Source organism: Lissotriton helveticus, chromosome 6, assembly GCF_964261635.1.
Source record: "Lissotriton helveticus chromosome 6, aLisHel1.1, whole genome shotgun sequence".
Taxonomy (NCBI): Eukaryota; Metazoa; Chordata; class Amphibia; order Caudata; family Salamandridae; genus Lissotriton; species Lissotriton helveticus.
In genome coordinates this window covers 2039740349-2039764393 of record NC_136067.1, presented here as the reverse complement: position 1 = coordinate 2039764393, position 24045 = coordinate 2039740349, and the positions used below count along the sequence as shown (strand labels likewise).

Genomic DNA, 24045 nt, shown 5'->3' with positions numbered 1-24045 from the left:
TCTCTCGGTGTGCACCCGGGTCCGAAGGTGAGGGTGTGATCGAAGCCTTTTTGAAGGGTGTTGAGGAAGGGTTGGGGTCGACGTTCTTACTTACGACCCGTTGAGCCGGAGTGATGTCGATGTCTGAGTCTTCGGCATCGGAGGAGCTGGCGCTTATTTCGACTCGCTCCTGTTCTGGCACGTTGACGCCCTCTTGGAAGATGTCGTCCGGGATCGATGATGACGATCGAGCCATTGTTCTTCGAGCTAGTCGTTCCCGAATCGTCTTCTTGGAGCGGGTGGAGGCACAAGCGGAACAGTCTTTGGCCTCGTGCTCCGGTGAGAGACAAAGATTGCACACCTCATGTAGATCGGTGTGGGGAAATTTCGATCTACATCGAGGACACCTCTTGAATGGCGTCCTTTCCATGAGCCAGAAAGTAAGGCCTAGGTAAGCCCGAAGGCCTTCGTCGACGACAGGAATCGAAGACTTCGAAGTACCGCAATCAGAACAATACAGTCAAATTGGGTGAGGATTGTGCGCCAAAGGAAAATCGGTTCCAAATTGGAGTGCTGGAGACACATCCGAGCCCGATGGCGGAAAAAAATAAATCTAAGGATGGAGCCAATGTCCATGCGCAGCATGGTCTAGAGAAGGAGTCGCCTATCTCGTGACTTCCAAAGAACTTTTCAGGACAAAAACAAACTGCAAACATCGGGCCCAACACTAGTTGGCGACCTATGCACAGTGTGCAATCTGCAGCTCATATGCCTCGAACATAAAGTTAAACAAAATCTAGTTTTAAGTACTGTAATGCAATCACACTTCCAAATAAAATTGGTAAATATATATGTATTTACTTGTTCCATACAGTGTAGAGGTTTGCATTCCAAAAAAGGCTTTTATGAGTTAATAGTCCATCTTGGAATATTATGCAATAAATTAAAATATTCCATATTTAGATTATTTAAAGATCACATACCTGGGAGATAAAGAGTTTTTTGGCATGAAAGCGAAGTCCAGTAGAGGGAAGAAATCTTTTGGGCCAATCATTCCAAAACCTTTAGTCAGATTAGCGTGCATCCTAAAAAAAAACCAATATATTTATGAAATAACTGAAATTAAAGAAGTAACTGATTTTTATTGCAATGTGAAAATGGAAGTGCACACTGACATGACATGTATTTATGAATATGATATCGCCAAAATGCAATCAGAATAGGCCCCACAGCACTTTGCCACTGTGAATGTTATGAGATACTTTTTTCCCCGCAAAAGGAAACTTCAAATAGCCCTCAGTTTTTCTACTAACCAAGGGAATGAGGAGCACTAATTTTGACTTTTTAAAAGTTTTTATATACAGTTGCAACAAACAGTGCCAACAATAATTTGCGTAACAGTATAGAAGCCAATGACTGGAGTACTGATGGCCAGAAGTCTTAATATGTAAAACCACTCAGTATTAAGCAGGTGAACCTCTTTTTCACACAGATATGCAGAGTGTAATATGCTATATATTACTATTGATTAGTGTGGGAAGACCATGACTAACAAGAGTAAGACTCAAATGGGCCATGATGGCCTTCCTCCTGCCCTCTGGCATTTAGATAGGCTTTTAATGATCTGCTTAAATTTTAAAATCTGGACTTTTCTTCTGAACTGTTTATAAATAGTATACATGCAAATGTGTCGTTTAATATGCCATTTATAACCATTTTTGGAGGTTCACCATCGTCTGGAGGTGGTTGACGTCTGCCTGGGGCGAGCCCACCTTCAACAGCCAGTTGTCAAGCTAGGGTAAGACTGATATCCAGACCTCCAAAGGTGTGCTGGAAACACTGCCATCAGTTTCAAGAATGCCTGGCAGGTACTTGTGAGGCCAAAAGTGAGCACTACGAACTGAAAATGCTCCTGGTCCACCATATACTGTGTGGGCGTGTAGGACGGGGGATATGGAAATAAGGGTCCTGCTGGTTCAACACCCACATCCAGGGTCAAGAGGAGACAAGTCCTAGATTATCTCAATCATCTTGAATTTGCCCTGCCATAGGAAGGCATTGAGAAGGCAAAGATCTAAAATAGCACAGATGCTTCCGTCCTTCTTTGGCACGGAGAAGTAGTAGGAATAACATCCAGTTACTACTTCCGACACCGGAACACTCTTGATGGCCACTTTGGCCAAAAGGGCCTGCACTCCCTGCTGCAAGATGGCCAGGTGATCCTCCAACAGCCATCCCAATGGTGGTTGAAGGTGCAACAGGTAGAAAGAATGTAAGGGCATAACATGATATACAATTCGGAGGGCCCAATTGTCTGAAGGGATGGCCTGCCACCATCGTCTGCAAGGAATTTGTCGATTTACAAGTCGCTGCTGAACACATCTGAATCAGATGGTGGAAAAAACATAATCTAAGGTGGGTTCGCTGACTACATGCATAGTGGACTAAGGGAGGAGTCAAACAAAATTCCATGACTCGAAGCTTCTTCGAAACAAAACAAGTTATGTCTGAGCCAAACACTAGAAGGCAGTAGTATGCAGAGTATGAGAATGGATTAGTTACTTACCTGTAATCCTAGTTCTCTTCTAGGGGTATCCTCATCAAAGTCATAAGCACTAGAATATTCCCGCCCATGCGCGGGACCCCGGAAACGCAATCATATATGTGTCCCACATATTATATATTATATATATATATATATATATAAAATGAGAAAGCATATGCAGCCTTACACACACTAGAGCTTGAATAATGCTGTAAGGACTCCCTATTATATCATAAAATAATACATTAGAAACAGGGAAACAAACAACAAAAGAGCATGTTTTAGAACTGTTTTAATGCTTAGCAGCCATCACAAACTGTCACATAGGACTGAAGGCATATACAGCTCCCAGGCTGCATTACGGAAACATAGCCTAAAAAAGCTGAAAAGCTAACTTATAGCAACATAGAGATAAACTGACACCGTGCCTTTAAGGCAGTCATGACCCCCAGCTTCCCATCATGCCTAACGGGTGACAGTTAGGTCAGTTGTTCTTTGCGGTGACTCAAAAAGCCATAACACAAAGAGTTGACATTACCTTTTTCTTAAAAATGCAGTACTCTTTTGCCCGGAGAGGCGAGAGGGTTGCTTATGACTTTGATGAGGATACCCCTAGAAGAGAACTAGGATTACAGGTAAGTAACTAATCCTTCTCTTCCAGGGGATCCTCATCAATAGTCATCAGCACTAGAATAGAATAGCGAGCCTCACCTCATCCCCCGGCGGGCAAAGGAAGAAAAACAGTAACTTAGCAAACTAGCTCAGAAAACTAAGCCTGGATAGACACATTACTATCCGAAAAGATCCCTCAAGGAGGCCTGGCCCACTTGAGTATCCGCTCTGGAATCGGATTCTAGACAATAATGCCTTGTGAAGGTGTGAACCGATCTCCAGGTTGCTGCCTTGCAAATTTCTGACATTGGAACATCATGCAAGAAAGCTATTGTGGCCGCTTTTCCCCTACTGGAATGTGCTTTAGGAGACAACAAAAGGGGTTCATGCGCCAACTGGTAGGCCAATTTTATACAGGACACTATCCATCTTGAAATGGATCTTTTGGAGGCTGGGAAACCTGTTCTCATAGCACCATAATTCAAAAACAATTGATCTGATATCCTTATATCCTTTGTACTCTCCAAATAGAATTTGAGCACTCCTTTAAGGTCTAAGGAGTGTAGCGACCTCTCCGCAGGAGTCGCATTATTGGGAAAAAGGGATGGTAGAGAGATTGACTGATTAATATGGAAATCAGATATAACTTTAGGCAAAAAGGCAGTGTGAGCCCTTAACACCACCCTGTTGTGGTGAAACACAGTATACGGTTCTTTTGCACACAGCGCTTGGATTTCACTTACTCTACGCGCTGATGTTATCGCTACCAAAAAAGTGGTTTTCCACGTCAGGTGCTGCAATGTGGATTTATGAATGGGCTCAAAAGGAGAACCTAGACAGAACCAGATTCAATTCCCAAGGGGGAGAAGGAGCTCGAACCGGGGGATAAACTTTCTTCAACCCTGTAGCAAATCCTTAACCACCTGTAATTAGAAAAAAGAAGGTTGGTTGGGTGATTTTCTGTATGCCGTAATGGCTGACAAATAAACCCTGATCGAGGCATATTTCAGACCAGCCCTAGCTAAATAAAGGAGTTAAGGAAGAATCACTTCTTCCTGCCCGTTTGTAGGGTCACAATGATTTGCAACACACCATAGGTAGAACCTCTTCCACTTAAATGCATACAAAGCTCTTGTGGCAGGCCTTTTAGCCTCTTTCAGAATGTGCATGCAGTCCTGCGGCAGATTCAAGTGTCCGTATTGTAGGACCTAAGGAACCATGCTGCCAAGTTCAGAGAAGGAAGGCTGGGATGGAGAATCTTCCTGTCCATCTTGGTCAGCAGGTCCGCTCTGTAAGGTAGTCTCCTGTGGGAGAGTACCGACAACTGCAGCAGGTCCAGGTACCACCACTGACGTGGCCAGTCTGGAGTGATCAGAATCATCTTCATGTTGGATCTGATGAGCTTGGACACCACCTTCGGGATCAGAGGCAGAGGCGGAAAGGCGTATGCAAATGTCTCTGACCAATCCATCAAAAGCGCATTCCCCCTTGTCCCTGAACGGAGGAATCTGGATGCGAATGCGTGGCATTTTTTGTCGTCAGCAAACAAATCTATTGACGGACGACTCCACTGCAGTAAAATATCTGCCACCACCTCGCCGTGCAGCACCCAGTCTGGCTGATCTTCAAAGTGCCAACTGAGCGCGTCTGCTCTTACTCCTACATTCTGCTCTCCCGGAAGATGCACCACCACTATGGAGAGGTTCCGAGCCAGAAGCCAGTGCCAGATCACTTGAGCCTCCAGGGAGAGAGGGCGAGAGCGCGTACCACCCTGTTTGTTTAGATAATACATGGTGGTTGTGTTGTCTGTTGGGATCAGGACCGTGTTGGACGTGATCGACGGCCAAAAAAATGAAATGAAATGAAATGAAAAAGAATTTCTAAAGCGCATGGCTGCCCTTGAGCGTCCCAGCGCTACGTGTACACACAGACAGACCTCCTCTGAACCACATCCAGAGATGTTAGTCATTCTGGGGGAAAAGGAACGTTTTCAGGGATTTTCGGAATCTGGTCAAGCTAGGTTTTTTCCTCATTGATGTTGGGAGGGAGTTCCATAGCTGACCCGTGTTTATTGAAAAGCAGCGACCTCCGGTCCTTGCTCTTTTTGCTCTCGGGATAGCTACCAGGTTTTCCTCGCCAGAGCGGAGCGTTCGTGATGATTTGTAAGGGCGGATCAGATCTCTGAGGATCGGAGGGCCTGTGCCTTGGAGGACTCTGAACACTGTACAGAGCGCTTTGAATTTCACTCTCGCTCTTATGGGCAGCCAATGGAGCGCTTTCAAGGCTGGTTTCGCTGACGTTCTTCTGGATGTATTCGTCAGCAGTCTTGCAGCTGCATTCTGTGCCCTCTGGAGTACGTTCAGGGTGTATTCCGGTGCAGCCAAGAAAAGGGCGTCGTTATAATCAAGTCTTGACAAAATAATGCCCTGTACCAGCAGTTTCCTGGAGTCTAGTGGGAGTAAGGGCATAACTTTCCGTATTGAGCGGAGCAGCCCATAGCAACACCCTGCAGTTTTTTTCGCCTGAGTGTGCATCGACAGCTCCGGTTCAAGCCAGACGCCGAGACTTTTTATGGATCCCTTCGGGGTCGGAGGATCTCCTAAACAAGCCGGCCACATACATTTGGGGAGGGAGGTGCAGAGATTTCCCAGCCACATCACCTCGGTCTTGGAGGCATTAAGCTTGAGTCTTGAGTCGGCCATCCATGCCATGATGTTAGTAAGGCAGGCGGCAAACTTCTCACCATGGCTTTCTGCGAGCGAGAGCGAAACAATCAATTGGGTGTCGTCCGCGTACGTTGCGAGTTTCACTCCAAAGGGTGCGACCTCCCCCTCCAGTGGGGCCATGTAGACGTTAAAAAGCGCAGGGCTCAGTGATGAGCCCTGCGGGACACCACACTGAAGGGGGGAGGGCACTGATCTATTGTTGCCCTCGCACACTTGATATGTTTGATCACTCAAGAATGACGTTAGCCAGGTGAGCGCCAGGCCTCCTACTCCCAGCTCCTCCAACCGGTGGATCAAGATCTTGTGATCCACCGTGTCAAATGCCGCGCTCAGATCCAGGCTGACCAGGGCAGCTGATCCTCCTGAATCTAAGATGCACCTACCCTCTTCTACCATGGTGATCAGTGCAGAGTCAGTACCCTGACCGGACCGAAAGCCAGTCTGGGTGCCGTAACAACTCGTTGGATTCCAAAAAGGACGAGAGTTGCTGGTTAACCCATTTCTCAGCAATCTTTCCCATCCCTGGCAGTAGGGAGATTGGCCGAAAGTTGGACAACTCAGCGGGGTCAAGCCCCGCTTTTTTTAGCAGGGCTTTTACTATAGCCTGCTTCCAACTGGGGGGGACCTTGGCGGCGGCAAAGGAAGCGTTGAGAAGATCTACTGCCGGTCCCGCTATGACATCCATAAACTGCTTTAGGATGTACATAGGCATGGGATCCGTCGGAGAGCCACTTTTTTGCGCGGCCAGCTCTTTACAGAAAGCTTCCCTGGTGATCGGGGCAAACTTGTCCAGCATGGCTCTGTCAGTGGCCAGACAGCTCTCCCCTGAGGACGGGCTCTGACGGGGCAAGGGGAGGCCGGCTATGATGTTTTGAATTTTCTGGTTAAAGTACTGGGCCAGAAGGTTACAGCGGTCCGTACTCCCCTCTAAGGGTTCTGGAGATACTGGAACTTTGAGCAGCTCTTTGAGAATTTTATAGGTTTCCCTTGAAGAGTTGGCTGATGATTTTATCCTATTTTCAAGGTAGGCCGCTTTGGTAGCATTGCGTGCCACTTTATAAGTTCTCATGGCTGCCCTGTACTCTTCTTTGGAGTTTCCTGCCCAGTTTTTCCGCCAGTCACGTTCTTTCTTTTTACAAATTTTTCTCAGAAGACCCTGCTCTGGGGTGAACCATAAGGATTTGGGGCCCCCCGTCTTCCTGTTGGCTATTTTCAGGGGGAGTACCGCATCTAAGGCTGTGCTGAGCCATTCGCAGAAAGCCTCGTCTGCCTCTATAGTATCCCTATTAGGCACTGGGATGGTATGTGTCAGCTTGCGTGTAAGATCGCTGACCGGGAGTTTCGACCATGCCCTTACTAGTACTTGTGCTGTGGCTGCCGGGGGAGGTGGGGGAGCTGTAACAAAACCCAGTTGAAAGGGGATCAGGAAATGATCGGTCCAAGGGAGAGGCAGGGACGGTGACATGGAAAGAAGGGGAAGATTAGAAAACACCGTATCCAATAGATGGCCCTTAACGTGGGTGGGCTCCTGATTATGGAGGGTGATATTCCCCAACCCAAGTTCGGATCTTAGGTCGTTTGCAGCTTTATCCTCCGCTGAGTCGAAATGTAAGTTTAAATCTCCAAGCAGGAGAAAATTGGGTGCCGACGCTATTAGCATTGGGGCCTCTTCAAGCAGAGAGTTTGCGAACTGCTTGATGTTGCCCGGAGGCCGGTAAATCAGCAGCCACGACAGTGAGTCGTTGGGGGACAGTTGAATCTTAAAGCTACAACTTTCCGCATCCAGGATGTCAGAGCAAGGTGGACTGCCCGTAACTCCAACATGTTGATGTGGTAGGACTGCTCATTTGTGAACCACCGGCCCTGCATTTGAAGGCACCCCATGTGTGCTCCTCATCCTTGCAGAGATGCATCCGTTATCAAGGATTGCACTGGAACTGGCTGATGGAAGGGAACTCCCACCAACAGGTTTTGCTGTCGAGTCCACCACATGGATGATTTCGCTGTTTGGGAGAGCACAATCCGATCCTCCCAGCGCCCCTTTGCTTGGTCCCATTTGTCTTCTAGATCTTGCTGCAACGGTCTCATTCTCAGCTTGGCGTTGGGAATGAGAAATAGGCAGGAGGCCATTGACCCCAGCAGAGATGCCACCTGTCAGACTGTTGGGCGATCTGTCTGAAGCAGAGCTTTGCATTTCTGCTACATTGAGAAAAGTCTCTATTTCGAAGGAAATGCTCTTCCTTTGTTTGAGTCCAGAGTCCATCCCAAATAATGTATTGTCTGGGTAGGCTGTTGGACTGACTTTTCCATGTTCGCACGAAGACCCAGTCTGTGGAGCAGATTTAGACAGACTTGGAAATCCTTCCTTACTTTTTGAGGCGATGGCCCTTTGAGGAGCCAATCGTCTAAGTAAGGATAGACGAACAGACCTTTTCTGTGGCGGGCGGCCACGACCACTGCCATGCACTTGGTAAAGACTCGTGGGGCAGATTTCAGTCCGAAGGGCAAGACCTTGTACTGATCGTGATTGTCACCGACCACGAACCGTAGGTATCTGCAATGACGTGGAATGATAGGTATATGGAAGTACTCATCTTGGAGGTCGACCGAACACAACCAATCTCCTGCTTGTAGATGAGGAGATATTTGATGAAGGACCAACATGCAAAACTTCTCCTTCACAATGACTTTGTTCAGCAAGCGAAGGTACGGGATAGGCCTGAACTTGTGCTCCTGATCTTTTTTGGGCACAAGAAAGTACCTGGAGTAGACTCCCTTCCCTCGCTGCGCGGAAGGAACCTCTTCTATGGCCTTTTTTCGCAGAAGGGTTATTACTTCCTGCCGAAGCAACTTTAACTGGTGAGGACGAGATCTTTTAGGAGGAATGTCCTTTGGAAGCACACGAAAACGTAGTGCATATCCATTGCGCAGTATACTTGGCACCCAACGATCTTTTGTTATGCTGAACCACACTTTCAGATGATGTGAAGCACTTCCTCCCACTGGAGTGGGCAACAGCGCTAGAGGAAGCTCCTGCTCATTGCTTCCCTGCCGACCTGGCCGTGTTAGAGGACTGCTGCTGGTGACCTCCTCTACCTCTGTTGGATTTACGGCCCTGATACTGCGACTTGCCTTGGCCTTTACTCTGGGACAATTGAGGGGTCTGAACCCTCTGTTGGTAGCCCTTGCGTTGGTTGGGTCTGTACCAACGCTTAAACTCCTTTTCCAATCCAACGGCTTTGAGGGTATCGAGCTCTGCTTTTATCCTACCCATTTCCTCATTTGTATGAGTGCCAAACAGGGAGGAGCCGGAAAAAGGAAGATTAAGGATCCTCTATTGGCCATCTGGTTTGAGAGCTGTAAGTCTCAACCAGGAGGATCTCCTGGCACAAATCCCATGGGCATAGAGTGTGCAGACAGTGTAGCACCATCCGCTGCCGTGCTGATCACTTGGTTGGCCACAGCGACCCTTCCGTGATGACCACTTCTCCTTGAAGCGGTCCAAGGAGTCCCACAAGGCCCTGTCATAGCGACCTAATAAGGCTGCTGCACTAGAGACCTTCAGCGATGATGCTGCAAACTGCAAACTTTACGTCCCCAAGAGTCCTGGGACCTACTTTTTTTTTATCAGGCGGGACCGATGAAGACGCAGCCACAGCAGGAGTTTTTCTCGCAGCCGCAATTATAACAGAATACGCAGGTGGATCGGTCTTCAAGAACACCGGGTCTGTGGAGGCCGGCTTGTACTTCTTTTGAATCCTAGCTGGAGCGGCCTTGATAGCAGCTGGAGTTAGGGAAATGTCCATTACGGGTTCCAGAAGACCAGGAACCAGGGGAAGTAACGGACGAGAGGCTGCTCTCTGATGCAGAGTCTCAAAGATAACTGTTGTTGCCACCTGAGGGGTAGACATCTCGATGTTAAGCTTTTGAGTCCCTCTCTGAAGCACATCATGGAGACACTCTCGACACAGGGCTGTCCAATAGAGTGGTAGAATAGTCCCTCCTCGAGGATCGAGTTGAGGAAGAAGAAGACGACGACCACGTAGGTGACCGTCTTCTTTTGCGATGGGAACTATGTCTGCGCTCCCGTGATCTGCCCGTTCGCTCCTTACTTCTGGGCAAATGCGATCTGTCCACTTCCTGCACCAGTCTCTGTAGAGGTGACCTATAAAGAGGACTGGCGAACTCTTGCATCCGCCCTGCTGCTCCTGTATCTTTACTCCAGTGATGCAGGGGTTGAAGCCATATTGGAGACAAGTGCACAGCAGGGGAAGTTTCCCTGTACTGTGAAGGAGACGCCTTTCCGGAGAGGCAGATCTTGACGAATGCGAGGAAGAATGGCGTGACGCGGATTCTGTTACCAGAACCACCGATCCTCCTTCAGACCTCACCGAAGCGGGTCTTGACGTCGGGCGCGTGTCTCTAGACGCCGACATGGACCTCCTTCTCGACGTCGATCTCCGGTCTGTTGTTGGACCCGGTCTCGACGACGCCTCCCTGTTCCTCGATGTCGAGTGCCTTGCAGACTACGCCTGAACATCCCTTCGTCTCGACGTCGATGAGCCGACGACGGTTAAGGGGTTCTGCTCCTCGACGCCGAACGTCGTCGTGCAGATGAAGATGAAGTACCTCAGCTCCTCAACGCGATCGTCGTCGTGTTGACGACGGCAGAGGGCTCTTCTTCCTTGACGCCGATAGTTGCCAAGAAGATGGCATAGAGGGGTGCTAATCCTCAACGCCGATTGCCGTTGAGAGGACGGAGGAGGGGTTCCGATCCTCGACGCCGATAGTCGCCGGCGGACTCCTGACCCTCGACGTTGATGGACTGACGACGACGGAGGGGTACCTGCCTTCGACGCCGAACGTCGAGCTGAAGACGACGGGGGACTTCTACTCCTCGTCACAGAGTTGACGATGGCGGAGAGCTTCTGCTCCTCGACACTGATCGTCGCCGGGTTGACAACGGCGGAGGATCACGATTCTTCGACGACGTACCTGAACGTCGATGTCTTCTCTCGATGGCCTTTTCTTGGACAAATGACCCACCGGTGGTAGATTTTTCAGCGCCGAGCCCAACGCGGACGTAGAAGGGCGTGGGACCTTTCTTCTGGATGTAGATCCCGCCCACTTGGAGCCCTTCTTAACCGGTGACCGGCCTCTGGAAAACTTGTCTGCCAGGCCATGAAGACAAATCCTTTCTCTGTCCTTTAAAGTTCTTTTGGACAGGGTCTGGCAATGAGGACAAGCCTTAGGGTCATGATCCTTAGACAAACAGAGAATACAGACCTCATGAGTCTCTGACCTGGCTTTTTTTACACAAGAAGGGCAGGGGTCAAAAAGAGATGACTTTTTGAGTGGAAAAAAATGCCCCAAACTGTCAAAAAGAGACAGAACCTTACTTCAAGAGATGAAAAACGTCGAAGTAAGTCAAGAAATTCCCAAAAAGTGAAGATTATTTCTGACTAAAATAAAAAAGAAAGTGGAGCTGTGTAACCAGGATCCTTCCTGAAGGAGCCGGAAAGAACAACTGACCTAACTGTCACCCCCGAGGCATGATGGGAAGCTGGGGGTCATGACTGCCTTAAAGGCACGGTGGCAGTTTATCTTTATGTTGCTATGAGGTAGCTTTTCAGCTTTTTTAGGCTAATGTTTCTGCAATGCAACCTGGGAGCTGTATATGCTTTCAGTCCTATGTGACAGTTTGTGATGACTGCTAAGCATTAAAACAGTTCTAAAACATGCTCTGCTGTTTGTTTCCCTGTTTCTAATGTATTCTTTTATGATATAATAGGGAGTCTTTACAGCATTATTCAGCTCCAGTGTGTGTAAGGCTGCATTTGCTTTCTTTATATATATATATATATATGAACAATAGTTACTTACCTGTAACCTGTGGTTCTGCAGTATTGGTGTCTTTCATAGATACACATGCCTGAATCATTCCCCGTCGTCGGAGTGGGAGTCCCACAGTATATAAAAAAGCAATAATATGCTATAAATACATAGTAAATACCAATAAAAAACAAACCAGGAAGTAAAGTAGCCAAAGCTACAGTAGAAAAAACTTCCACATTAGTGACTATCCCTGTCATTTTGTATAGCCCAAACTGCAGCCAATCGGGCGACAGCACCCACTGCAGCCAATCGGGCGACAGCACCCACTGGAAGGTTCCCCCCCAGAGGCTCAGGCTGTCAGATTTTGTCGCACGGAGTGATAGTAAACCAAAGTATCCTACGAGCCTCTGAAGGGGAGGTGGGCGGTTGCATGTGAATCTATGAAAGACACCAATACTGGAGAACCACAGATTACAGGTAAGTAACTATTGTTCTTCTCCAGTATTAGGGGTGTCTTTCATAGATTCACATGCCTGAATCAGAGTAGATAGCAGTAAATATCCTTGCTAGGCAGACGCCATAGTAACCCAGCTTGTCAAACTGTGCACATTATCATGAAATATATAAAATGCATTAACATAGCCTGAAGCATGATAAAATGCATCTAGTGAAGAAGAAAACAAGTTACTTACCTGTAACTACGGTTATCCAGTATTGGTATCTTTCATAGATTCACATGCCTGAATCATTCCGCGTCGACGAGGCGGGAGTCCCACGGTAAATAAAAAAGCAGTGCAAAAAGCACTTTGTAGTAGTAGTAGGCCCTAGGTATAGGCCTGAGGCCTAAATTATAGTAGCCTATCTACCTCATTATGTAAAAAAGACCAAAGTCTTTGCTCCAACCAATCAGCTCACAGCACCCTCCAGAACCCTCTCTGCAGAGCCAGCTCTCCTCAGATTTTCGTAGCACAAGTGGGAACAAGTATCCCAATCTTAGAGAACTGACTCTCCGGGGAGGAGGGTGGGTGCATGTGAATCTATGAAAGATACCAATACTGGATAACCGTAGTTACAGGTAAGTAACTTGTTTTCTTATCCAGTATTGGGGTATCTTTCATAGATTCACATGCCTGAATCAGAATAGCAAGCAGTAAACCTGGCAAAGTCGGTTGCGGATGGTGGGAGACTTATTGTAGTGCACCCCCATGAATGTACCGTTAACAACCAACAATCGGCTAGAGATTGACCTATTAACAAGTCATCTTCCGAACCAACATAGAAATCATGCAATTTCCTACAGGAAAGGAACCTTAGTATCATAGAAACTCAGTATATGATAACACATGTTTGTATATTATAAACAACAACTTGAATTGTATGTACTTTTTAAGAAATAAGCCAACGTTAGAACCTGAATGTATTCATATGGAAACATGTGGCGTAAAAACAGTTTGGTCGAACGGTGGCCTATCAGATTGGATGGGCTGCTAGTAGGTACACATTATTTCTATTCTATGCGCAGAAAAACTGCTGGAATAGACTTAGTTTATTATACGTACCACTCTCGTGATGCATACCTCCTCGAAACCATGAAGGATATATTCTGTGTGCCTGTAGTTGGCAGTGAAAATCTAGCTGTTGCCCACTACGTTAAGAATATATATGATGCTCTTACCGCTGAAGCCATCTCAGCCAATCTCATGATAGACTTTGTCGTAGACATGGTCATGTAAGCGGGGTAATTGCAGACTAGCACGACGTCATAGATGACCGTCATGAGCAACCCTTTCAAACGAGGCTGTCAGACGACAGCCATATACAATGCCATTGAAGATGAGGCATTCATAAGTGAGAGCATCCGTAGATGAGGGTAACAAATGGGGCCATTTGCCCTTCGTAGATGAGGCCATCGGTAGATGCGGCCATTGGTAGATGAGATCATCAGGAGATGAGGCCATTGGTAGATAAAACCATTGATAGATAGAGCCATTGATAGACTAGGTCATTGGTAGACGAGGCCATTGTAAGACAAGGCCATTATTCGAGCAAGCCCTTTACAGAGGAAGCCATTGGTAGACGAGGCCATTGGTGGTAAACGTGGCCATTGGTAAACGTGGCCATTGTTAGTGAATGATGCCGTCATAGAAGACAGTCATAGCAATACCATTATAGATGAGGTTAAAATAGGTGATATCCTCCGTAGATGAGGGACTCATAGATGAGGCAATTGAATGATGGTCAGCCATAGATGATACCATGCATAGATGGAGCCATGTGTAGTATAGACCATGCACAAATGAGGCCATATGTATATGAAGCTACCTTGATAAAGCTGTCATAGACGTCCTTCGTAGCTAGGCATTGCCATTGTAGATGACACTATCAAAGATCAGCAGTCATCAATGTGCGGCCGTCGTCGACGACAGTCGTAGACGAGGCCCATCGTAGACGAGGCCCGTCGTAGACGAGGCCCATCGTAGACGAGGCCCGTCGTCGACGAGGCCCATCGTAGACGAGGCCCGTCGTCGACGACCGTCGTAGACGAGGCCCGTCGTCGACGACCGTCGTAGACGAGGCCCGTCGTCGACGACCGTCGTAGACGAGGCCCGTCGTCGACGACCGTCGTAGACGAGGCCCGTCGTCGACGACCGTCGTAGACGAGGCCCGTCGTCGACGACCGTCGTAGACGAGGCCCGTCGTCGACGACCATCATAGACGAGGCCTGTCGTCGACGACCGTCATAGACGAGGCCCGTCGTCGACGACCGCCGTAGACGATGCAGTCGACGACGACCGTCGTAGACGATGCAGTCGACGACGACCGTCATAGACGAAGCCATCGTCGACGACCGTCGTAGACGAGGCTGTCGTCGACGACCACCGTAGATGAGGCGGTCGTCAACAACCCTCGTAGAAGAGGCCATCGTCGACGACCATCGAGGAAGATGCCGTCGTCGACGATCATCAGAGATGAGGATCATTTTGGTGAGGCAGTAATATTAGACATGGAGATATTCGGTATGTACTCCTAATGTCCGGTCAAGAGGGCTTCCCTGATGTAGTGTCAGGGATGAAAAAAGGGAGTTGTATCCTCTGTGAGAAGTGCCTATAAAGACTCAAGGTGAATCTTATGGCTTTTATGCGCGCCCTCAGTAGCGCGACTTCTCCCTTCGACCTCACCTCATCCTCCTCAGAAGTGGCAGGTTTTTATGCGCGCCCTCAGTAGGCTCCTGGCGCGACTTCTCACTTCTACCTCTCCTCATCCTCCTCAGAAGTGTAAAAGTCTCTGACCCAAAGCGGCCTCATCTCTCAGAACGTGAGAGTGATTGAGGAAAAGGTTAGACATAAATCATAGTCTATTACCTTGTTCACTGCCATTCTACCATATTACCGCCTTAATTGGGTCAGAAAAATGAAGTATGAGCTTGTAATCCAAAAAGAAGTAAAACTGAAGAAAAAACTGAGCAGAGCTCAGGGAGACTCCCTTCACCCACGACGTGCGGTGAAAATCTGAGGAGAGCTGGCTCTGCAGAGAGGGTTCTGGAGGGTGCTGTGAGCTGATTGGTTGGAGCAAAGACTTTGGTCTTTTTTACATAATGAGGTAGATAGGCTACTATAATTTATGCCTCAGGCCTATACCTAGGGCCTACTACTACAACAAAGTGCTTTTTGCACTGCTTTTTTATTTACCGTGGGACTCCCGCCTCGTCGACGGGGAATGATTCAGGCATGTGAATCTATGAAAGATACCCCAATACTGGATAACGTTCACTCTGAAAACGGTATCAGAAGCGTCTGACTGCAGGAAAAAGAGGTGGGAAAAGTGGCTCACCTTAGCTGAAAAGAGTACATAGAACTGCTTGACTCATGGAAACATCGGTCTTACTGGCTGCAGCCAACAGTAGTGATTGGTGAAAGCAAGGCTGCTAACCTAGGTTGCCGCTCTGCCGAAGTGCTGGAGAAGAACTCCAGCAAACAGAGCAGTTGAGGAAGACATTGCCCTGGTAGAGTGCGCTCTAGGGGCTGCTAGCAAAGCTGTTCAACTTGTGCATGGCAAAATATATCGATCGGAGCAAAAGATCAATAACGCAACTGTTCGCCCAGACCCCGTTGGGTTTGAACTAATCATACCCTAGTTAATAATAATAAATTGATCAGATGTGCGAAAACCGAACTATCCCTTGTAAATAGAACATTTGAAACTTCTCCTATTATCAAGTGTATGTAAAAACCCTTTTGTTGATAGTGGTGGAGGAAAAGATGCCTTTAAATTTACAGGCTCGATCCGAAAGAAATTCCGGAGGCACGGTAAGTATGAATTCCAGAGTAACTCGAACCACCACAGAGTTATAGTGAACTGTATGAAAAGGCTAGAATCGAAAAGACCTGAACCTAACTGACTCTAATAGAGGACTGTCAAAGCCAATAAAAAGAAAATGACACCTTTCTAAGTCATCTTGGATCATCACTGAGGATAGGTGTAAAGGATAGCACATGAACTGCCCTATTACCACATTGAGATGTCTCGATGGTAATGGACGAACTGGCGGAGAAAAAACATTCTGAAAATTCCTTTGAAGGATTGATTTATATATTTTTGAGGACTAAAAAGATGTGATCCCATCTCGTCGGCATCTGGAGCTGCTGCCAGTTAAGGAACTAGTAGAGTTGCATGAGGCAATCCTGAACTTGCCAGCTAAATGAAAACAAACTGGAAAATCCTCTCTGTTTTAAGAGTAAAAGGATGAAGTCTAGCCGAACAATATCAGATACCGCAAAAACATTTGCATTTGAGACCTTGTCCCTGTTATGGCTAACACTCCCTTGCAAACCGCAGGGATGTTTAGATAGGCGAACCAAAGGTAATCAGGGGCTAGGCCACTGATCTCAAAGATGGCTGTTCCGGGTGATAAACCTGGCCGCTCTGGAAGAAAAATAGATCCGGAGGTGGACACGTCCGAATTGATTCGCACTCCGACTGTAAAAAAAAAAAAAAAAAAAAAAAAAAGAGAAACTCAGTAAACCAGTCTTGGCGAAGCCATCAGGGGTAAAGAGGAACCCTCGACACCACTCTATCTTGTTCTTCCGGAGAACTTTGAGACCCAAAGGTATCGGTGGAAAATGGAATTAGATTGAGATCAGTTGGACGACAAACGCATTTCCCTGTAAATCCTTGTGGGGATGCCAACTTGAAATGCACCAGTATGTGCTGTTCTTCTTGGTCGCGAAAAGACCAGATCTGGATGCACCCCTCTGCCGAAATTTGAATCCACAGTCCGTAGAAGAAAACTCACTCGAGAGTGGAAATTGTCGTCCTGCTGAGAGTGCCTGCCAGACTGTTTCTTGTACCAGGAACATGGAATCGCCAGAAAGTTGTGTGCGTTGTATCGCTCATGCACATAGATCACCGGCTTCCTGAGGCAACAAAGCTGATCTAGCCCTTTGTGTTTAGTGACATAGTGCACACCAGTTGTATTGTCTATGCGCCACAATACAGTTGTCTCCTTGAAATTATTGCGCAACAAAATTGGAGGGCAAGGAAGATGGCTATTAGCTCAGCAGAATGATGTACCAAGCCCCATATGAGGGCTCCATTTCCCGTAGACCTTCAGCCCCTAAAATAGTGCTCCCCAATTCCTGGGGGATGCGTCTATGGTGATTGTGCAACTTGATACCTTTTTGAGGGAAAAAAAAAAACACCTTGTGTACAAATTCTGTCTTGGATTCACCCAGGAAAAAACCTCTCGCATCGAGGAGTGATTGTAATGAGATCTTCAAATGAATCAGAGACCTGAAACCACTGCTTATGCAGTTGCTTTAGCAGCTTAATCCTGTGCAGAAGGACACCCACAGGAAGCCGGTGGAGGTCATGGCCAGTTGAAATTTGGAGAATCTAAAGAAATAGACTAATGTACGTAAAATAAACAGCAAGAAAGAGCTGCAGGCTTCTCATTCGCAAGAGACAAACACCCTTGCTGAATTTGCATTGATTGTTGTTCCTAGAAAATCCTGTGTCGTAACTAGAAATAATTAGGACTTGACATGGTATATTGATAAAAACCAGGCATTGAAACAGTGACTGCAAAGTCTGGATGTACTGGATTGCTTATTAAGAAGAGTGATCCGTCGTAAATAAACTGGTCTCAGAAATGATGAATGCGTATGTATTGCAGACACAGATAGGCTGCCAGAATCCAGGTAAGAATCACGTGGAGTGGACCGAGAATCCTAAAAAGATAGGCCTGTGATAGAAAATGATTATAACTTGGAGTATAGATCAGCCACGTCCCGTACTGTGGAAGGATTGGCACCTGAATCTTGACACTCTGGAGGTCGAGTGCACCTGTCAGGTCCTCTGGCAGTAACATTTGAAAAACCTTCTTGAGGTACAATCTTTGAAAAAAAAAATTTGCGCAGAGATGAGAAAAATCCGGCGCTACATTTCTGACCAGCTAGTTGATGAGGATCTGACAGAAAAAACCTAACACCTTATTAGATTCAGAACCACTCCGACGGTCCCTGATGTATCCATAAGTCAATTTGTGAATGATACGCGCAAATGAGGTGAATGCGGTCACCCTGAAGGCGTAGCAGAAAGGAAATTGCCAAATTCTAGAGCATGCTCTTTTGACATCACAATTAGAATTCCCCACAGATAAATGGCATTGGTGACCAAATTAAATCCCAGAGATATTCCACCCTTATCCCACTTGGAATGGAGTAATGATGGGTGTAGGAGAGTAGGGTCTGCAATCCTATGATCACCCAGATTTTTTGCTTTTTGCTGCACTGGTTTACGACTTTCCCTGGCTGTGGGCCTGCTAATCAGACCCACAGCCTAGCTGTTCTCTCTATCCAAATTGTACTCAGGTACTGAATTGGCACTGGGCCCTCTCCAAGTCCCTGTACCCAGGGCTGAGGTGCACCCAGAAGTCTCCCAGGGGCTGAAGCATGTATTATGCCACCCCTGGATTGACTAACTAAAACTGACACAACTGGCTGCACGACAGCTGGGGCAAGGTGGTGTACTCACCCTTTGCTTTAGATATAGTATACCTATATCTAACCCTAAAATGGACACACAGATCTCCTATCAGTCACTCCTATGGCAGGCCTTAACAATCCTGAAGGCAGAGTGCTTGGAATCGTGTGAGATGGTGCTCTGGCATGAGCTGAGCCTGTCTGCGGCTTTCGGGATCCATCCCTTAGCCGTTTCCATGATATCGCATACCATATACTCTTAAGTGCATTATAATCCTCGCGGTTAAATGCCAACTCTGGTATCGCTTTATCAAAACATGTCGAGTAAGGTGTCATACGAATTGGAATACTAACCCCTCGCCAATTCTGGCGACGGGGTTAGCATTCCACCCTTCTAGAGGGACACGACATGCCTGTAACCTATAACCCGGTTAAAAGTCAGACAGAGCCTTAGCATCCACAAAATGGATGCTGCCACCGAGACACAAGTCTGCCCTCCTGCTGCTGGGAGTCCTCCCAGAGCAGGAGATAAGGACAAAGGGTTTCCTGCCAGGGGCGGTGCCAGCACCGTCCCAGACAGGGTTTTGTGTATTGTAGGTAGGCAGGGCTTTAGAGGAAGGTGACTGCACGTGGCACCCCGGTGCTCACTGTGCATAGGCTGGCTGGAACCAGTTCCAGGGTCACTCCAGACCCTGTGCTGGGGAAAAGCCCGCCAAGGAAGTGGGTGTAACCACCCCCCTCCTAGTCCCACCCCTAGGGCAGGACTTAGTCGCGTGCCAGCCCCTTTTTACAGGATAAAGGTAGGAACTGGCCCCCTTCCAAATCAGATCATCTTTGAATCCTGAAACTACTTTCTGCGAAAGGAACTCAAGACTTCTTCCTAAGATTTCTCCCTTGTGACTAAGGAGTAGTCACCCTGCATCCGCAGGCACCATCCAAGAACACTGCGGTCTGCTGTAAGTCCTTCCTCCGGAATCCGACTGCCCAGCTCGACGAGAACCGGCTTCCCTGGCACCTCTGACCTCTACCCACCTCTACAGCCCAGCTGAGAACCGTGGGTGCGACGAGACCTCAAGGGACCGGCCATCTGCAAGACTGCACGACTTCTTTCCAGCAAGCCCGCCGAGTAATCTACTGGTGAGTGCTTTGGGGTCCGAGAAGCCCCGACTCTGAGCAGCTCCAGCTCCGAAGTGCAGCCCCCCAGCATCTCCACGATCTGCGTGGGGCCCTTCTGCTTTCCGCTGCTCACCGCGTTGTTTGGCTACTAGCCCGTTGGCTTGTGGCCTTCCTGACGACGCCCGACGACATTTCTGCTGCTGGTCTGGTTGCTCCAGACTGGCCCTTGCTCCCTTCCAGAAGAGGAGCACCCTGGACCCTCCTGGTCCACTCAAGACGCCATTTTGAGTCCACCGCGTGGGCTTGAATTAGCCAAGGCTTGTTGCCCACTCCTGGGTAACTTCGACGCCGACGACTTCAACCTTCGTGGGACAGCTCGCACCTCCATCCTGGTCGCCGACAACGCCTCCTGGTCCGAGAGACTGCAGAGCCCAGCAGTGCCCACTCACCTGACTGCGGTGACTTCGCCCGGTGCCATCCTGGTGCCCACTTAATCACTGGCTAGTGATTCAAGAACTTGGTCCCCTCTGCTTTCAGGTTTTCTTCTTCCTTGATCCAGGCTTGGATCCATCGAACTTTCCTTCACTGGTCGCCTGCCAGCAACTTCTTCCTTCCAGGCTCCTGGTCCGGCAACGAGATCCCCGACGTCTTTTCAGACCTATGCAGCTGCAGCCCCTGGGCTAGGTAACTTCGGCACTCCGGTGTCCCAGCATAGCCTCACTATCCAAGAGTCAGGATCCACTGTCGTTTTCTCCCTACCAGGTCGGGTTCGCCCGTGAACACTAACTTTGTGAATTCTAGCTTCCATAGACTTTGTCCCGCATCCCGCGTGAGAGTGCACACTCTGCACCCGAGTCCCCTGGGCCTCCTAGTAGTAATCTAACGATTCCCTAGTCCAGTCCTAGCGATTCCAAAGCCTATTAGAACTGTTACTTACCTGCTAGTAATTCGCATTCCACTTTTAGCGTATATGGTTTTTCGTGCCCCTCGGGCATTTGTGTAACGTGCTAACTTAAAAGTATTTTCGTAAGAGTTTTGTTGTGTGCTTAGCTCCCTGTCTCATAAAGAGCCAGGGTAGTCTTGTTATAAATAAATACACTGTTTATTTTCATAACAACTTGTGTGGTGTCCTTTCACTGGGTGTTCAAGGGGTAATGTGATGGTAAAACAGCTGGCTTAACACGCCCTCTAGAGTCTTAGCCTTAGACTGCTCGTATCCATGCTACTAGGATAGCTGGTCTATAAGGTTGACTTACAACCAATCATCAATAAGGGTTGTTTGGACTGATATATAGTGATCACTAGAATAGTGAGCACTGCACATCAGGCCAACTTCTCACAATGGGTTTTAAAGTAAGTTGTATTTTCTTGGAAAAAACGACTTCCTGTATACGATTTAGAGTCGAATCATACAGTTGCATACCAGATACTGGGTGGAACTTCTTGGATTAAAATGTGAAAACTGTCCTCGGGCACCCCGAAAGGGTTGAAACCCGTACTGTAGAGAATCGAAGGCGCGGTATTGTCTGGTCAATTTGATGGCCCAGAAGTAACAACTATAAAAAAAAGGTACGGCCATTATCTCAGTTTGAACTTGTGGGCGAGGAACCAAGGGTTCTTCCAACCCCAACTCCGCAACACAATACGGCAAAACTTGGAGATGCAATGTGCACTGCACGGTGTTTTGTTGATGATTATCTTTTTCCATCCTTTTTGTTAAAAATTCTAGAAGCGTCAGTTTAGGGGTATTGAAGGATACGCACATTCTGTGCCCCTATGTCAAAATTGATCCTGTCTAGAGAGCTAAAAGATTGCCAGAGAGACACCAGCGCCGAGCTTTTGGCTTAAGCAGAGCTCAAAATCTCTGCCAATACAATATTTAAAGAGAAAAAACCTTCCGCCTCTATCCTGGTGACAAGGGCTTGACGAAAGCGCGTCACCGTTCCTTACATGAGGAGGGTAAATCCGTCAACATCCGCCGGAGGATAGAATAATAAAGATTCATGCAAGATCTCGTCAAAGGACAGGACATGGCATCCCCAAAGAAACCAAGGCTAAGAGTCTGGTTAAGTCTTAAGCCATTCTAAGAAAATATGGCATCGAGTAAAAAGACATCACTCCATCCGGAGGATCTTGCTGAAAGGAGGCTACGACTAATAAGTAGGCTAAAGGAACTCGGTACATAAGCCCAACTGGATCAAGCGTCGACGAACCTGACCATGGACTGGGTCCAGCATCAGAGAGGTCAACAAAAGAAAATGACCCTCAGTGTCCGCACAGGAAAATTGTTTCAGACTTAAACTACTATGGAGGTGACCGCGGACGCTGTCAGTCTATAAACCCTCCGTAGACGTACTTTTTGTCGTCAACGAAACTGACCCTTAACTTGGCCAACATTCCACAATAAAACTCACCATCACGGAGGATGATTGATGAATCGAGTATCTTGTCGACTTAGAATGTCGTCGACGAGCCTGCTAGTGACTAAGCTGAACTGTCGTCAATGGGCCAACTGTTTACGGACCTAAAGCCTGAGTGCCAACTGCCGATGTGCCCACTGTTAATGGCCCCAACTGCACTGTGTATAGGCCCACTGGTGACAGCCTAGAGATGCCGGGCCCACTGCCAATGGCCAACTGCCGATGGGTCACATGTCAGAAAGGGCCACTGTCAGTGACACACTGGTATTGAGCCAACCGTCGTCAAAGCTTTCAGTTAACTCTGTTAGCTGAATAGGCTCTCGAACGCCGACGAGACTCTTCACCGTCGACGAGGCACCTCCCCATCGACGAGGCTCCTCACCGTCGATGAGTGCTCTTCAGCGTCGACGAGGTACACCCTGTCCCGTCGACGAGGTACACCCTGTCCCGTCGACGAGGTACCCCACCGTCGACGAGGCTCCTCACCGTCGACGGTTGCTTTCCAGCGTCGGCGAGGGACACTCTTCACCGTCGACGAGGCTCACCGTCGACGGGCTCACCGTCGACGAGGCTCACCATCAACGCGGTCGCCGTAGCTCCGTCGACGGAGCTCCCTCGTCGTCGACGAGGCTCGTCGTCGACGAGGCCCCCTTGTCGTCGACTATGCTTCCCGTCGACGACGCCACCATCACCATTGACGTGGCTTGTCGTCGACGAAGCCCCTTCGTCGACGACGATGCATTCCGTCGACGACGCCACCATCACCATCGACGTGGCTTGTCGTCGACGCGGCGAAACTCGTCGTCGACGAGGCTCATCATAGACGAGGCAAATTTGCACTCGGTTATAAGGCTGTTGGTCGACGAAGCTCTTTGTCGGCTGCGCAGCTCCCTGCGACTTACAACCAGTGCATAAGAGGGCACTGTCAACAGGATCCTGTAGCCCTGTGACACCGTAGAGCACCAGTGACGGCAGAGATTGCCGTCGTAGAATACCAAGAGCGTCTTGTCAACAATCTGGCACGTTCTCAGAAGAAAAGTGCACAGAACGAGTCTAAACGCCCGAGAGAAAATCTCGTGGGCGTAGATGTGGGAGGCAGACTCAGAGTAGGTCAATGACCCTTTTTTGAAGCAACCTCAGCTTGGAGAAGTGAAGCCAAAAACATCAGTGCAACATAAAGGCGCCATATAAATAAAGAAAATCCTCCCACATCAGAAGGGGGTAGCCAAATCACAAGAACATCCCCTTCTTATCCTACCATGTCAGCGACAGGCAGACAAAATGATCCATGTATTCGTGAAGATAACCTGAAGCGGTCTCAGCTTTCCACCAGTGACACAGGGTCAACAAATAGACTTCATGTGAGAAAAACATCACAAAATTTAAAATATATATGAAATAAATAAAGAAACTGAGCAGAGCTCAGGGAGACTCCCTGCACACGACGTGCGGTAAAAAATCTGACAGCCTGAGCCTCTGGGGGGGAACCTTCTAGTGGGTGCTGTCGCCCGATTGGCTGCAGTTTGGGCTACACAAAATGACAGGGATAGTCACTAATGTGGAAGTTTTTTCTACTGTAGCTTTGGCTACTTTACTTCCTGGTTTGTTTTTTATTGGTATTTACTATGTATTTATAGCATATTATTGCTTTTTTATATACCGTGGGACTCCCACTCTGACGACGGGGAATGATTCAGGCATGTGAATCTATGAAAGACACCCCTAATACTGGAGAAATATATATATATATCTCCACACACGTTCGGCGAACATAAACCAGCGCCAACTCAGTTACAGCGGGCCACAGTGGGGTTCGCCAACCCCAATTAATC

The 24045-nt window shown here is 48.0% G+C and overlaps 1 protein-coding gene across 1 annotated transcript in view; it reads right to left on the bottom strand.

Annotated features, from left to right (window-relative positions):
- The window catches only part of TMEM214 (transmembrane protein 214), a 418213-nt gene that overhangs the window by 285120 nt on the left and 109048 nt on the right, over window positions 1-24045 (bottom strand). Inside the window, exon 8 of the mRNA XM_078650054.1 lies at window positions 963-1064. Within this exon, the coding sequence (XP_078506180.1) occupies window positions 963-1064 (102 nt within the window). The remainder of the gene's footprint in view (window positions 1-962; window positions 1065-24045) is intronic.